Source organism: Clytia hemisphaerica, unplaced genomic scaffold, assembly GCF_902728285.1.
Source record: "Clytia hemisphaerica strain Z4C2 unplaced genomic scaffold, Clytia hemisphaerica genome assembly, whole genome shotgun sequence".
NCBI classification, from domain to species: Eukaryota; Metazoa; Cnidaria; class Hydrozoa; order Leptothecata; family Clytiidae; genus Clytia; species Clytia hemisphaerica.
In genome coordinates this window covers 1,992,990-2,007,537 of record NW_027103414.1, presented here as the reverse complement: position 1 = coordinate 2,007,537, position 14,548 = coordinate 1,992,990, and the positions used below count along the sequence as shown (strand labels likewise).

Genomic DNA, 14,548 nt, shown 5'->3' with positions numbered 1-14,548 from the left:
AATTTTGATTCTTCTATCTTATAATGGGAGATACTGTCAAACTAATTTTTGTATTTATGAACGTGTTAGACTATGTTTATAAAATCATACAGATAGAGTCATTAAACCGGTTGGCGGACAGTTTAGTAAACGGGTCAATTTCTCAAAAACTTTAGATAAAACTCATTATACCATTGTGTGTAGTTTAATGTTTTTCATAATGTACGTCGGAACCGATTTTAAGAAAAGGATCCTGTTCAAATAATTATATCAAAAAGTTGATACTTCTCTCGTCTAGTTGGCGGACGCTCGATAAATTACTTAACTTCAAATCACCAAGCATGAAAAGCGTACATAATTAAACTATCTATAGAGGTTAGCCATTAAGATTGAAAATTTAACAGCAGGCAAAAAAGAAAAAGCAAAAAGGAAAAAGAAAAATGTGAAAGGTGCTTAACCAATGCTTACGGTGGTAAGAGATAAAAGAAGAAGAGATCTGTTGTCAAGATTGTATTTTCTGCTTCACTCGTTACACCGGCTGCTCTGCAATGATACAAACCAAAGAGATTACTTTTTATTTAATGATTCATGTTTTTATAAGAACAAACTATATAAGAACATAATGTTTCGATGGCAAAAATATCAAGAATAAGTTATGAATATTTCAAGGCTTCACAGACTGTAAAACACTCGCTTTAGGAAAATGGACAAAAATACTCAAAATTGTGAAAATAAGAACATGTTAAGAAAATAGGAAAGCTCCAAAAATTTTGGATGTTCTTATAAAAACTTATACAACTACCATCTACCCCAAGGGCATCTGGTGACACGCATCGTTGACTGCGGTACATAGCGATGGACAGGAGGTAATCCCACAATTTGGAGTCACCATAACTCGAACACGTATTTCGAGATATAGAGTAAGGATCATAAAGACATTTTTAACTGAAGAGACCATTAAACTGTTCAAGTTAAGAAAACATTCGAGTTATAGAGGTTCGACTTTACTGTAATATGCTGAGTTCGTGAAGCTGAAAATTTTTAAAAATTAATTTGACTCACTCAAGTATGAAGCCTATTGGAACACCAAGTAAGATGAGTAAACTAAAAAAATAGAAAGACAAATCAACCAAGATATCACCATCAGACATAGAATATTTGTCAAACATAATCGAAACTTTTGGAAATTAGAGAAGCTTTGGTGCTTCTAAACTACAAAAATAAGTCTTTTACACACAGAGATTTCCTAAATAAGTTTTTCAGTCGACTTGTCCGCCATGTTGTTTTCTAATTTACCTCAGATTTTTGAACGTTTGAGCCTCACAACAATCGAATCGCGCTGTCGGTGACAGTGAAAACGGCAGACTAGTCAGCTTAAAAACTGGACACACTTCCTTTCATATATGGGAGGTCCGATCCAGTCAAGTAGTTAGAAACCAATGTCCTAGACCAAGATTAAATGACAATGAAAAATACTCATACCATGATTCGGGCACTATGGATGATAACTTCTCGAAATGATGAAATACTAGAAAAGAATTTTACAATCATGATCATTAACAGTTCTATTAAACTTGACTCGAAGTGATTTCACTTTTTAGAACATGACATTATGGGACAAGTTTGCAGATAAGTAAACCTGCTCGACTTCGCATAAAACAATGAACATTTATCATTCCATATTACTCTCAGGTACCGAGAAGGGCAGTGTTTGTGATAAACAGGGCCACCCCCTGTTTTGGAGAAATCTTCTAATTATAATAAATTGGGGGAAGGTCTAATTGCCGATGATTGGAAATTGTACCTCTAAATACCTCCCATTACAAAAAAAAAATGTTTTTATTAGACTATTTATTTTACAGGCTATCTATAGAGGAAAGAAGATACTGTTCTGCAAAAAAGGTGAAATAATGTTAAACAAGTGATACTTTTATGGACCTACCTGGTTATCAAACTAATCAATGAACATTGAAACAATGAAACACATGGGACATAACTGGTCAAAATATAAAAAAATAAAGAACAAGAACAACTCGAGAAATTAATGAAATCCGGCGATTCTCGGCTGTTCTGGCGATTTTTAGAAAGTTCCAGTACCAAAATCAGTTTTATTGAAAATTGAACCATGCTTAATCGTGGACATTCTTATAAATAATGTTTTTGTTTGAAAAAAACAAAGACTTAAAACGGAAAAATCCAACGAAAATCTGCAAAAACGGAAATTTCCGGCGCGGTCATTTTTTGAGCATTGCGAATACGCATCATTTTTCAAAAAATCTGAGAAAAATAAGGATGAAAATTCGAGAAAATGTCATAAACCGGTTTTTCCAGCATTTTCGGCCGGAAAAAAAAGTTCTTCGAAAATCGGGCTCCGTCACATTTTAGGTATTGTCATTTTGCATCAGTGTCCAAAATTTCATAAGTACAGCTCGAAAAATTCAAGAAATACTGTCTTTCCGGCGAAATCAGGTTGTTCCGGCGATATTTGAATAGTTCCGGCTTCAAAAATCAATGTTATTGAAAATTGAAACATATTTAATGGTGGGCATTGCTATTAATAATGTTTTTGAATGAAAAACAACCAATTATAAGGAAAAAGTCCAATGAAAATCCCGAAAAACGGCGATTTCCGGCATATTTCCGGCATTTTCGGCCGGTAAAAATTTTTTCTCTAAAATCGGACTCGCCCATATATTGGGCATTGTTATTACGCATCTTCGAGCAAAAAATCAGATAATACTGATGATAAAATCTCGAGAAAATGCCAAAAAAACAGTTTTTCCGGAATATATCCGGCATTGTCGGCCGGAAAATTTTTTTTTCCGAAAATCGGGCTCCGTCAAATTTTGGGCATTGCCATTTTGCATCATTGTGCCAAAAATCAGAAAAAACTAATGATCCAATCCTGAGAAAAGCTGGTAACAGACGGACGGACGGACGGACGGACGAACATGGGTTAATTTATAGGACCTCCAGGTAGGTCCAAAAAGTTAATAATGGTGGGGTGGGTCCGGGAGAGGGGGTGTTTATTAGGCACCTAAGAGTAACGACATACACGGAATGTGTATCGCTTATATTCAATAATTTAGTGACGTCATCACAGTAGTGCATATCATGATTAAAATACAAAACACGTACTGATTTTGGCAATACTTGCTGCTAGTACCCATGCGCAAACAACAAACGGTTTTGCCACGTGATGGAATTCTGCTTTGAAAATCACAATCCCCGTCCCATTACCGCCAGCTGCTAGGGCGTAAGAGGCGCAGCTTAATATAACAGCTACAAGGAGGAGCCATGCCGTTTGTGTTTTACGAACCATTTTACAGTTAGAGCTTTGGACATTGTGTCGACGTCATCGTTACGTAATTATATCTGAAAAAAACAAAAACAAGAAAGATTATGTACAATCAAAATATATTTGATTTTTATTATATGTATATCCAAATAAATTTGTGATTTATCAAAATATTCAAACGGTATATGAGGGATATAATTTTGGGTCAGTTGTGACATATAAGAGGTATAGTAAAAAAGTGAAATTAGGCGAAAATAAAAAAATGTAGTGTTTCCGGAATGCGGGTCAAGGAAAAAAGTTCTCATGCGGCCGGCCGGAAAAAAAATCTTTGTTGCTATTTTTGATAACTTAAGATCATTGAAATAGAACTTTAAAGATTTAACTTTTATGTACAAACAGTATGAAGTAAACCCTGAATAGTAGTGTATCAACTACTAACAAAGTCTGCAGCCGGGTGAGAAAATTATTTTTTTTCACCCGGCCGGTTTCCAGAAACACTACTTTAAGGGAAGAAACTTTCGCCGTTTTTTGTGAATGTTCAATTTTAGTAGCAATAACTTTCGCGAGAGGCTAGGGAAAGTGAATAAAAAATTATTTCAAATCTCATTTTTTTCTTCAATCGAAAGAGTGATATGCTAATAAATGAAACTATTTTCACTTCTTCCTCTCATTCCGAATCCTAGTCACGAAAATATCGATAATATCGACTCCCCTCGGCTTTTAAAACTTGGAAAAAATTTCGCGATTTTTAGGAAAATTTCATTTTTCGCGAAATTAACTTTCGCGAATTTGTATATGTAATCACATGATAACGAGTGCAATTCGAGAATAATTACACGAGTGATTTTTTTGTTATTAATTTTCCGAGTCCGAAAGGACGAGAAAAATTCGAAACAAAACAATCACGAGTGCAATTTTCGAATTGTACGAGTTATTATGTGACGATTAATTGCTCTCTATAGGATGCAATTAACGATTAATTGCTGTCTTTGAGGGCGTGCCAAATAAGAAAAAATAACCCATTGTGCGATTAATTGTTTAATTTCTTACCTGGCAGAAACTTTCGCGAAAAAATGCCAAAAACGCGAAAAACGCGAAAGTTTCTGCCCGCGAAAGTTTCTGCCCTTAAAGTACATTTTTTTGTTTTCGCCTTAGTACTGGGATAAAAGATATGTAGCTTTCACTTCAGCAGAAATAAAGTGTTAGATACATGAGTATTTGATTCCAAAGAAGAGTGTACACATTTTTTTTTATAAGAGTGTAGCAAAGTCTTTATCCTTTGAAGATCGAATTAAAGAAGAAAAATATTACAGTTAATTCTCTCTAATTCTATCTTCAAGTGATCACCAATCTACTTCGAATTAGAGAAAGATTCGAATTATGGAGAGTATTTCATACCATTTTTCAGCTGAAGAGACCAACATCGGATTACAAAAAGATTTGGTTTATAGAAGTGCGAATTAGAGAGAGTGGTCTGTACAGTAAAACACAAATTGTGGTATCTTTTACATCAGTGCTTTAACGGTCACTCTATAATAAGATATTTCTTAACTCCAACGTGAAAAGGCTGGATTTATTTAAGAATTTTATATGTTAAGAGAGGTTGTTTAGAACTTGTATAAATAACAAAAGAGCGTACAAAATACTTATGCACCTATCAATCAAAACATCTATGATGATAGCTGAGACGGCTGGTCTTAACTTGTTTGGAAAACATCGAAATTAAAAACAGTTTTGCAATTACAGCGTAGACGGTCAGTTACTAGCGAGTTTATGTATGTACATTTTTGAGGACGGTGGAATGACTGAAGTTATTTTGAATAACCTGTAGTTTAGATCCGTAAAATTGAGAACGGTAAAAGTGCTGATTTACCGTGGTCCTCAGTTGATCGGGATCTAGACAAATCAAAGGCTGGCCGTCTCCGTCACAAAAAAAGACTGATACGTAAACTAGCTACTTTTTATACTCTTAGCGCGACTTCATTACCACAGAGAATACTGGATTGAAAAGCTCGCAGAATCCTAAATTTTAGTGGCGGAAATCGAAAGTGAAAGTGTTAATGCACAGCAAAGCAATCAGTAAGTAAAGACAAAATAAGGTGAGTAAGGTGAACACCTTATCAAAACAAATTTGACAAATTTCGTCACAGCAACCAGATTCAGAATTATGGATCTTAGACAGCACTGCAGAAACAGCATCAGCTCAGGTTTCGAAAATTCGAGTGATATAAATAAAGGCTAAAAACCTAGACTCCTTCATAAAACTTACAGAACCATATCAACACAGATACCATTATAAAAGAATTTTCTTAAACTTCCATATTATAGGCATTCCAAAGAAAATTCACTAGGAGCGAATCAAACTGATGATATAAATAATATTTCCAGCAGAGAGTGTATAATATAGAGAATAAATTTTCATATTATGAATTAAACAGGCTAAAGAGAGACATAAACGTTGAGTAGTGTCTAGTGATGATATAAAAGTATCAGGAAAGCTGTGATTGTACAATATCTTTATAAGAAAACTTTGTCTTTTAATGAAATTCTAATAGCCGCAAGGGGAGCTATACATAGCATAGGTAAGACTTTTGTTTGTTTGAGTAAAACCATAGTACACAGTAATATGAAATTATTTTTTGTATGAGATCAAGTTTTTACGAGAAGATGCCTCAAAGTCACTTCAAAAGGAATTTTTAGAGTAATTAAGTTCATACATAAACTATTTTTAGCAGCTTTAGTTTATTAGCTGAACTCTCTCAGATAATAGTGGTTTATATTGATTTTGTGATGATGACCAATGTTAAAGTGTTTAAAGGTTGAGTGGGTTCTTATAAAAAAAGTACAGCGTGCCGAAAAAATAGAGGGAAGAGAGAGAGAGAGCAGGTAATAACAGAAAACCACGCGCGTAAAAACACTGTTTCTATTACAAAAGCCCACTCCAAAACCTTACAGTCATGCTGACACATGCATTATTTTAACAAGCATCAACAAAAAAAATAATTGGAGTGCCAATTGTCTTGTCATCCTTTTTACAGGACAAACTCTTTGGTCGTTTTTAGTTTAAAATATTATTATTTAAAACTACAGTGGAGTGTCTTTAACTTGAACCTCTATAACTCTAATGTCTCCTTTATCTCGAACAAGTTTTATTGTCCCTTCAGTTAACAATGCTTTAATGAGCCTTACTCAATAACTCGAGATTTCCTCAGCTCGAACAAACTTGTGTCCCCTTGCGTGTCCGAGTTATAAAGACTCCACTCCAGCAACACTTTTATGCAACAAATTGGAGTTTTAGATTAATCAGAATAATACTTTATGCAAGCAAATCCCTGAAAGGAAAGTATGGTATTGCTAATTTTACCAATATTATTGTCTGTTACATTTCATTGCTAAGCCGTAAACCAAATACATAATGAAGCAAGACAGAGGAATAGTAAGAAATTTCTGGACTGAATATGAAAAGAAAAACGCGAGGGCTTTAAATTATGAAATACCCGCCTTCTTGACAGTTTCGAGGGGAAGAGATGGAGTTTTTACAAGCTCTTATATTTGATTTGGTTGGTCGTTAACCAGTAATAAAACAATTTTGTTACTTTTTCTAAAGAACGCGTCATTTTTATTACATCAAATGATCAATTATTAAAGTATCCTATAAAAACTCCATCTCATCTGGTTTTAAGGTATTTGACCTGATTGAACTTATAATCTTCTGCTCAGACAAGCATACTCTAATCCATTGTTTTTATTAGAATTTAGCTGACATGAACTATTATGATCTGCCAAAAAATGTTCTTTTTGACATAGCATGAAGTTTCAGATTGTGATTTAGTATTCAAGGATTTGAGAGTTTCATAATTCAGTTTAATTGTTGAAAACTTTTTGAAATATTCTTGGAGGACATGATTTATCTCCTACCTACCTACCTACGTAGATACCTACGCATCCCCTACCATTTCGTTTACACAGCATTTTTAAACAATAGAAAGAACAATTCCCTCCCTTTCCCACGCCTCGCGATCATACATGTTGAGTGATTCTTTAGTTAATTATACTTTGTCAGCATAGAGGCGCACCTCCTTTCTACATAACGAAAATTAATATCTTTAACTTGGAGTTTAGGGGATGGTGTCTATATCGTAGTCACCACTGTGGTTAACTGCGTGCGAATTTGAACTATCAAGGTGTATTGATCTTTAGGTGAATCGGAAGAGCTGCTTATAGCAATAAATACGAAAATCACACGAAAACCATGCAGCCTACGTTGATTTGAGTAATTTCGATACCTCTTAAAAACCAATGAACCAAATATATTGCCCGCATAAAACTAAATACAAAACTCAAAAGTTTAACTTTTTGAAGTCAGATTGTTCAATTTTTCCTTTCGGGGCTTCAAAGAATCAATAGGTTCCTAAATTTTCTTCCAAGGTTGAGATAAATCTGCTAGAGAAACTAGGGTTTAGTTTTTCACCAAAATGTAAAAACCACCGTAATAGCCTGACTTATTATCTATTACATAATGGCCCTCCATCAATATCTTTTAGTGTCATTTTTCATTAAAGACTTTGGCTTCAATCCCCTAATGAATAACCCCTTAGCTTTTCGTTCCAGTCTCACAGCATCAAATATAAATAGATTATAGTATTAGGATCAGTTAGTGAGAGCATAACTCACAATAAGAATTAATTACCAAACGTCAATTTTTACCAGCCACAATAACCAATGCGTCCGCAAAACATCCTGTCTACCCAGGATAAGGTCACTAATATATGCCTCCAATGCATAATTTTTAGCAAAATCATTATAACGTCAACGGCATTCTTGAATTAATTAGTGTTCAAAAAACTATGACAAAATCATCATATCATGTCAATTTTCTGATACCTTTTGTGCGAGATAAGATCTAAATTAACTTTGCATAATGCATAAACTTTAGGCATTTTTTCACAAATTGATAAACTCCGATCAAGGGCTGATAACATTAATGGGAAATTTTTGTTCTTATTAAAAGTCATGTTATTTAAGGGCAGTACTGTTTTCATAGTTTGAATCAGCCTTTTTAAAAGAGATAGTTCGTCCCAAAAATCACTTAAAGGGATGAGTAGGGGAAAAGACCCTCATGAAGGGAAGAGTGACAAAGAAGTGCGGAAGGGTTCTACTTGCTTATGGAACTCCACAGTGAAACAATCAACGGCATTGCGATGCTTTACAAAGACACTCACTTAAAGAAGGTATAGCGACCGGGGGTAGTGTGGTGGCCATGGCTCTTGACTTCCGAGTTCGATTCCCAATAAAGTACCACACGGTTACATGGTAAATAAACACACACTCATCCGGTTCAACCCATACCAAGCGAATGGGGGATGGGGTATCAGTACTCTGACACAAGAGTGTAGGTGATACTTAAGGCATTGTGTGAAGGCGTAAGGTGGTTCTTACCCCCGTTCCACGTTGGTGACACGCTATATGCTCTCTCGCGTAGTTCGAGTTGATACCTACAGGACAAAGACCAAGGTAACGTCTAGTCTGTCCATCTCTTCTGACGACTGAACGACAGATGAAGATTAGACTTTTTGTACATCCTGGAATTATTTCGTAGAGGTCAATAGAAAAAATAAATATGAAATATAATTCTATAAATAATGTAGACTGGAGTCGTTTATAATGTGTGTAATACAGTAGTATAGGCGTTATATGATAATACGATTATTGTTACGGGGTTTAGACTTTCCCTCCATTCATAGTTTCTAGAGGGGTCAAGACCCCCCTTAGGTAAGAGGACCCCCCCCTTAAGTGCTAAACCCCTTAGGAAATTCATTTGAAATTTCACACCCCCCCCCTTAGAAAATCAGTATAAATAAAAAATTGAAATTTTGCATAATTCGAGGAAGATCCCCCCTTATCTAAGAAGACCCCCCTTAGGTAAGAAGCCCCCCTCCCTTAACTGGCAACCCCCCTTAGGAAAGTCATACTTTTAACACCCCCTTGCTTTTGGTTCATCAAAACCCACGACCCCCCCCCCCTGAATGAAGGGGGGGGGGTAGAAGCTCTGCCATTACTTTTTGCTTTATTTCTAATATGTCTGAATTTGCTAGACTATGAATAATGATACTTTGCATACATCATGGTATCCGAGTCTCGCATGATGAGAACAGCAGTTTCTGCACAGTGCTATTTGAAAAAGGAGGAATTTCTTCTTCGTTTAAGAGGACGGATCATATAATCATTACGAGATAACTCGTCGTATTTTGGCTTCACGTCAGGAGTTCTGCAAGGATTAGTAAAAACACTTGCCTTTTCATTTTCGTCATCTATCTGTCTTGATTAAGTTCTGAGAAACTTCATCAATGAAAAGCCTGGAACTAGGACTCACTACGCAAATATACGTATTTTTTAAAGGCAAAAGAAAAAAAAATACTCCAGCCACCTTTTAGAGTACCTTACCCTCTATCTTTCTGCAAAAAACCTGAAAAATACTGTGTATACTGTACCAGTAAACAATTGGGCCACCTGATTATTACTGTCTTAAAAAAAGTCATATATTTTCTTGTCCACATTGACAAAAACTCCATCTTCAAAAATAGTGGGAAAAAAAAGAAAGAAAGAAGTCACTCTAACTAAATAACACAACAAGAGCATATTTTTCTTACATTTCCTATTGCTTTTCTTTTTTGTTCTTCGTTTTTATTTCAGGGGAAAAACCACACACGGAACATTAAACTTTACGAGAGAAAAGGGGGAAAAAATTTTCTCAGGCTAAAAAACTGTATGATACGATTTCTTATTCAGCTTATTTTCATCCTTGTCTTTCCATAAGAAACTAAGAAGTGATCATTAGAATTTTTTAGACTTATCTTCTTCAAAATGTATGAAAATAATATGAACCCGTACCCAATGTCTTTTCTTTTGAGTGATCGCAAATCTTTATAGATTTTTGAAAATGGCGTAGATCTCCTTGAGATTCCAAGGCCTGTAGGACTAAGGGAGAATTCCTAGACCATGTTGAGACGTTAGGTTTTGTATCGCTCCGAAACAAAACAGTTCCGAAGTGAATTTCAAAAAAAAAAACGTTACAAAGCAAAACAGATTGAAATATCTTCGCTACACTCTATTTTCATCAGGGCAGAACTGCTCCGTTTTCTTGGTCCGAAATCAATAAACACTACCTATCCGTAACAAAAACAAAGATAACTGACATTTGGTCTTAGAAAAAATTCACCGACCTTCACTCAATAACACCATAAATAACAAAAGTCTATCCCAGAGGATTATTATCTCCCCAAAAAAGGTCAAAAAAGGCGTGCTATACATGTTACTTTATCTCGATGAGTAGCAGGTAGGGTTGCAAAAGAAAATTCAAAAAAAATTAGTCACTTGTAGTCTATACAAGTCTATAAAACTTGAGAAAACCTTTGATTTTGGGCAGCAGTCAAGCGTTACTTAACCCTATTCATACAAGCTTTTAGGGGCGGTTCAGAAATAGGGGGGGGTTGCTTTTTCTGTACCACCTCATAACTTTTGACCTAGTTGGTATTTTTGGATGAAATTTGGCACACAAGATGCTTGTCATATAAAATTTCCTTTGTTCTGCTAAATAGCTATTGTTTGCTAACAAAGTCTTTAGAATAAAAGTTCCCAGAGTTTTTGTCAATTTCTATGACACCTTTTACTGTACTGTCAGAAATGTCATCATGCTTATAAGGTGTGAATCTTTTTAGGTGTAACTGGGTGTAAATTATTTTATTTTGAAGCTTAATAAAAGTTAGTAATTTACAGAATATTTCATGTTAATAGCTCTTTTATTTCAGGAGTTATTAACTATAGTTTCACCACCGAACAGAAAAAGCCCCCACCCCCTAGTACGAATAGAATTAAAACAATGAACTTAGTTAACCTTTAAGTGCCACGGTCATTTTTTTCTAAGTTTTTTAAAGAAAATCGCTAGTTCAAACTTTAAAGGCTTATATCTCCGGATCTAGAAGGAGTCGGAAGCTCGTTTATAGCCCGTTGAATAGCTTAGAGTTTCCTCTTTCTTTTAGGCGCCTTCGGCGCCGACCGATTCAGGAAGGGCGGGTGGGCGGCAGCTAAGGAGGGGGTAGAAAGGTGAATGATAGAAAGGTGCCGAGTGGTTAAACTTCAAACTAATTCGCTGGAGGACAGAATCAAGTTAATCAGGGCCAAATTTGGAGGTTCTAGGATCACTCGTTGACCAAAAATGGTCAAAAAACGGTCAAAATCTAAAGAAAGTGGATTTTTGTCAAATTTTTCCATTTTTAGCTTAAAATATCGCTGAAAAAGCTCACTTTTGATTAGTTTTTTTGCTTGGCCATTAAGACACCCCTGTCTCAGTGCCCCGGTGGCCTGATTTCAGTACATGATTTTTTTCAGTACATGGTTTCAGTACATGATTTTTTCCTACGTCACTGCAGTAATCAAATTTTTATTGCACTCATTTGTAATCATCCTAAATGGCTTGGGAATTCAAGAACTGTTTTTTATTGTCGCTGTCTTTATTCAATTTATATCTCAATTCACAAATGAGTGCAATAAAAATTTGATTACTGCAGTGACGTAGGAAAAAATCATGTACTGAAACCATGTACTGAAAAAAATCATGTACTGAAATCAGGCCACCGGGGCACTGAGACAGGGGTGTATTAAGCCCAACCCGATTCCTACGAGTTAGACCAAAAATGACGATTTCTAACTCAAACTAGGCATTACTATGTTTGATATATACAACATTCGCACTTAAAGGGTTAAAACATAAAAGATAAAGCATAAGAGTATTTCTGCAAAAAAAACATATTTCAACATTTCAAAAAACAAACAATCCAAAAGAGTTAGCTTTTAAGAGAAAGTAGACATAAATCTAAAACAGCCTTGATTAAGTTAATCTAAGTCAGATAAAATTGATTAAAATCTTATATTTTGACGTTTTTTTATTTGTAGGACAAAACATTGCACAAACTTAATGTCATTTTTAGTAATTAGCTCAACTAATTGACAGGCAAGAGATAATCGATTTTCCATGAGCCTAATTCTTTGTTCCCTAACGTCCAATTTTGGGATGATTACTAGTATATAAAATTATAAATTCAAAAGAATTGATAAGACAGAACAGTGCATAAATCACTGAGGATCCTGGAGGGCTAGAGGAGAATGTCTTTCCCCGCTGACGTTTATGTGAAAAATACGTCGGTCAAAAGTAAAATTTATCACCAGTTTTTGAAAAATGTGCAGCGCAAAAACAAACAAATGCGCTAGATTCAATGCGTAGTCCCAAATGCGGAGTACAAATAAGGCGAGACTTCACCTTTTCTTATTTAGAAAAAAGTCGAAGACGTTTGGAGTTTGAATAAAAATTTAAGAATAACGGAGCAATCCTATGCATTTTATTGTACGTTTTTTGACCCTGAAAAGCGCAAGTGAGTCGAAGGTGGCGATTTTAAGTGAAATGGCTGCAATTGAATGGTAATTTTGAAATTATTGAAAAACTGTTCTGTTTAGGAAATAAGTCTTATTCTTGATATGCGTAAGTCAAGATGACGTCATATTTTTTAACGGAAGCACCCAAAGAAGCCGGATTTTGACCTCTGTGTTTCTATTTTTAGTAACAGAGAGAGGTCAAATCCCGGCTTTTTTAGGGTGTTTCCGCTAGAAAAATGACTTGCGCATATCAAGAATTACGACCGCAGTCGGAGGCTCCTCTTTCGATAGCTAATCTATCCGAAGGAAGGCAACGCTCTTCCACCCTGGATTACTTGACTTGGCCTTGATCCCTTTCTTAATTGCTGAGCTTCATCAAGCAGAGAGGCATTTTTGTACCAAGTACAAAGTCTTTGGTATGACCTTACTGGGGATTGAACCGTACCCGAATAAAACTATAAACACTACGGATCTGTTTGAAAATAAAAATGGCACATTACCAATATCTTATCGGCCCTTTTTACACCGGCCCTTATTGGCGTTATTTTTAGGCTCGTCGTCGCGTAATAAGGGCCGGTGTTAAAAGAGCCGGCGTAAAAAGGGCCAAAACTTTGCAATTTTTTTACCTTAAAGCGGCGTTAATTTTTGCCTATTCTTTCTCAATTTAAAGGATGTTAGGCATAATTAAAGGATGAAAACTATCCATTTTTTTACTCTATATCCAAAACTTCACGAAAATCAACGATTTTCGATGGTCGATGAAATTTTCAACAGTTTAAAAGGGCCGGCGTAAAAAGAGCCGATAAGGTAGTCTACTAAATATACTTAATTAAGTTTAGTCTGCGTTCACATTTTAAAAGAAAACTGGCAAAAATAGAAAATCCTCAATGAATTCTTGAGATCATATTTTTCCTCACATCCATTCTGTCTAGAAAGATCGTGAGTATTAAATAAAAGAATGTAGAATAACTAAGTTCTGTGTGAAAATAGATACAAGCTTGATACGAACCTCTCTCTCTCCACCATAAAACTCCAATGTAAGCATCCATATAAATAACGCATCGTCCTTCCTTCATCCAAACTCTCCCCATTCCCCTTTTGATTGCCACAACAAAAACATCATGCTAAGACAATTAACCATGACATGTGATTTCGTAATGAACTTTTCTTTGACCAATATCATATCAAGTGAGTTGGATAGACGAAGGATATAATCTTGATTTTCGTTGTAGATCTTTGATTGTAATTCAAGTTGAGCTGTCAATCTTTTTAATTATCTTAATTTTATCAATACAAGCATTTGATCAAGTTTCGAACCAATATGAGAATGATTCTTGAGCTTTCTGTAGATTTATTTTTATTTTATTTTTTATTTTAACTGAAATGATAAAAGATGTTTGAACGAAAAGACGGTATGATAATTTATAAAGTTTTGATTTTTGAATGCAATGAAGCTTAATAATTAGTTTATTACTGGTTGTTCCAGAAAAAGATTTCACCCCTAAATTGAGGAGATTATCATTTTCCGTCAAGAAGAGTATTCTCAGAAAACCTTGAAAATCAAGAGAGTTTATAGTGAATTTGTTGAAATTTATAGGGGGTTTGATAAAAATTATGGCAAAAATCCACTGTGACATTTAGACGAAAATCAAAAGGGGAGATAACTCATGTTACCAAAAATTCAAAGGGATGCCTCAAATTTGCCAAAAATCCGAGGGGTATTTATAATTTCTAGGGAGGTTGACCTTTTAAAATTATAATCTCCTTAAAATGGGATGTAATTTTTTTCTGGTACATTTTTGCACAGTGGAATTATGGCGAGACTTCATGATTGCAAAGATG

General features: G+C 35.0%; 1 protein-coding gene across 1 annotated transcript in view; it reads right to left on the bottom strand.

The window, feature by feature from the left end:
- The window catches only part of LOC136797463 (sodium/hydrogen exchanger 3-like), a 34,396-nt gene extending 20,326 nt beyond the window's left edge, over positions 1 to 14,070 (bottom strand). The window contains exons 1-5 of the mRNA XM_067054038.1: positions 13,716 to 14,070; positions 3,118 to 3,354; positions 1,462 to 1,507; positions 1,042 to 1,083; positions 448 to 522 (exon numbers count right to left, since the gene is read on the bottom strand). Of these exons, the coding sequence (XP_066910139.1) occupies positions 448 to 522; positions 1,042 to 1,083; positions 1,462 to 1,507; positions 3,118 to 3,301 (347 nt within the window). The 5' untranslated portion in view covers positions 3,302 to 3,354; positions 13,716 to 14,070. The remainder of the gene's footprint in view (positions 1 to 447; positions 523 to 1,041; positions 1,084 to 1,461; positions 1,508 to 3,117; positions 3,355 to 13,715) is intronic.
- Positions 14,071 to 14,548: the final 478 nt, after the last annotated feature.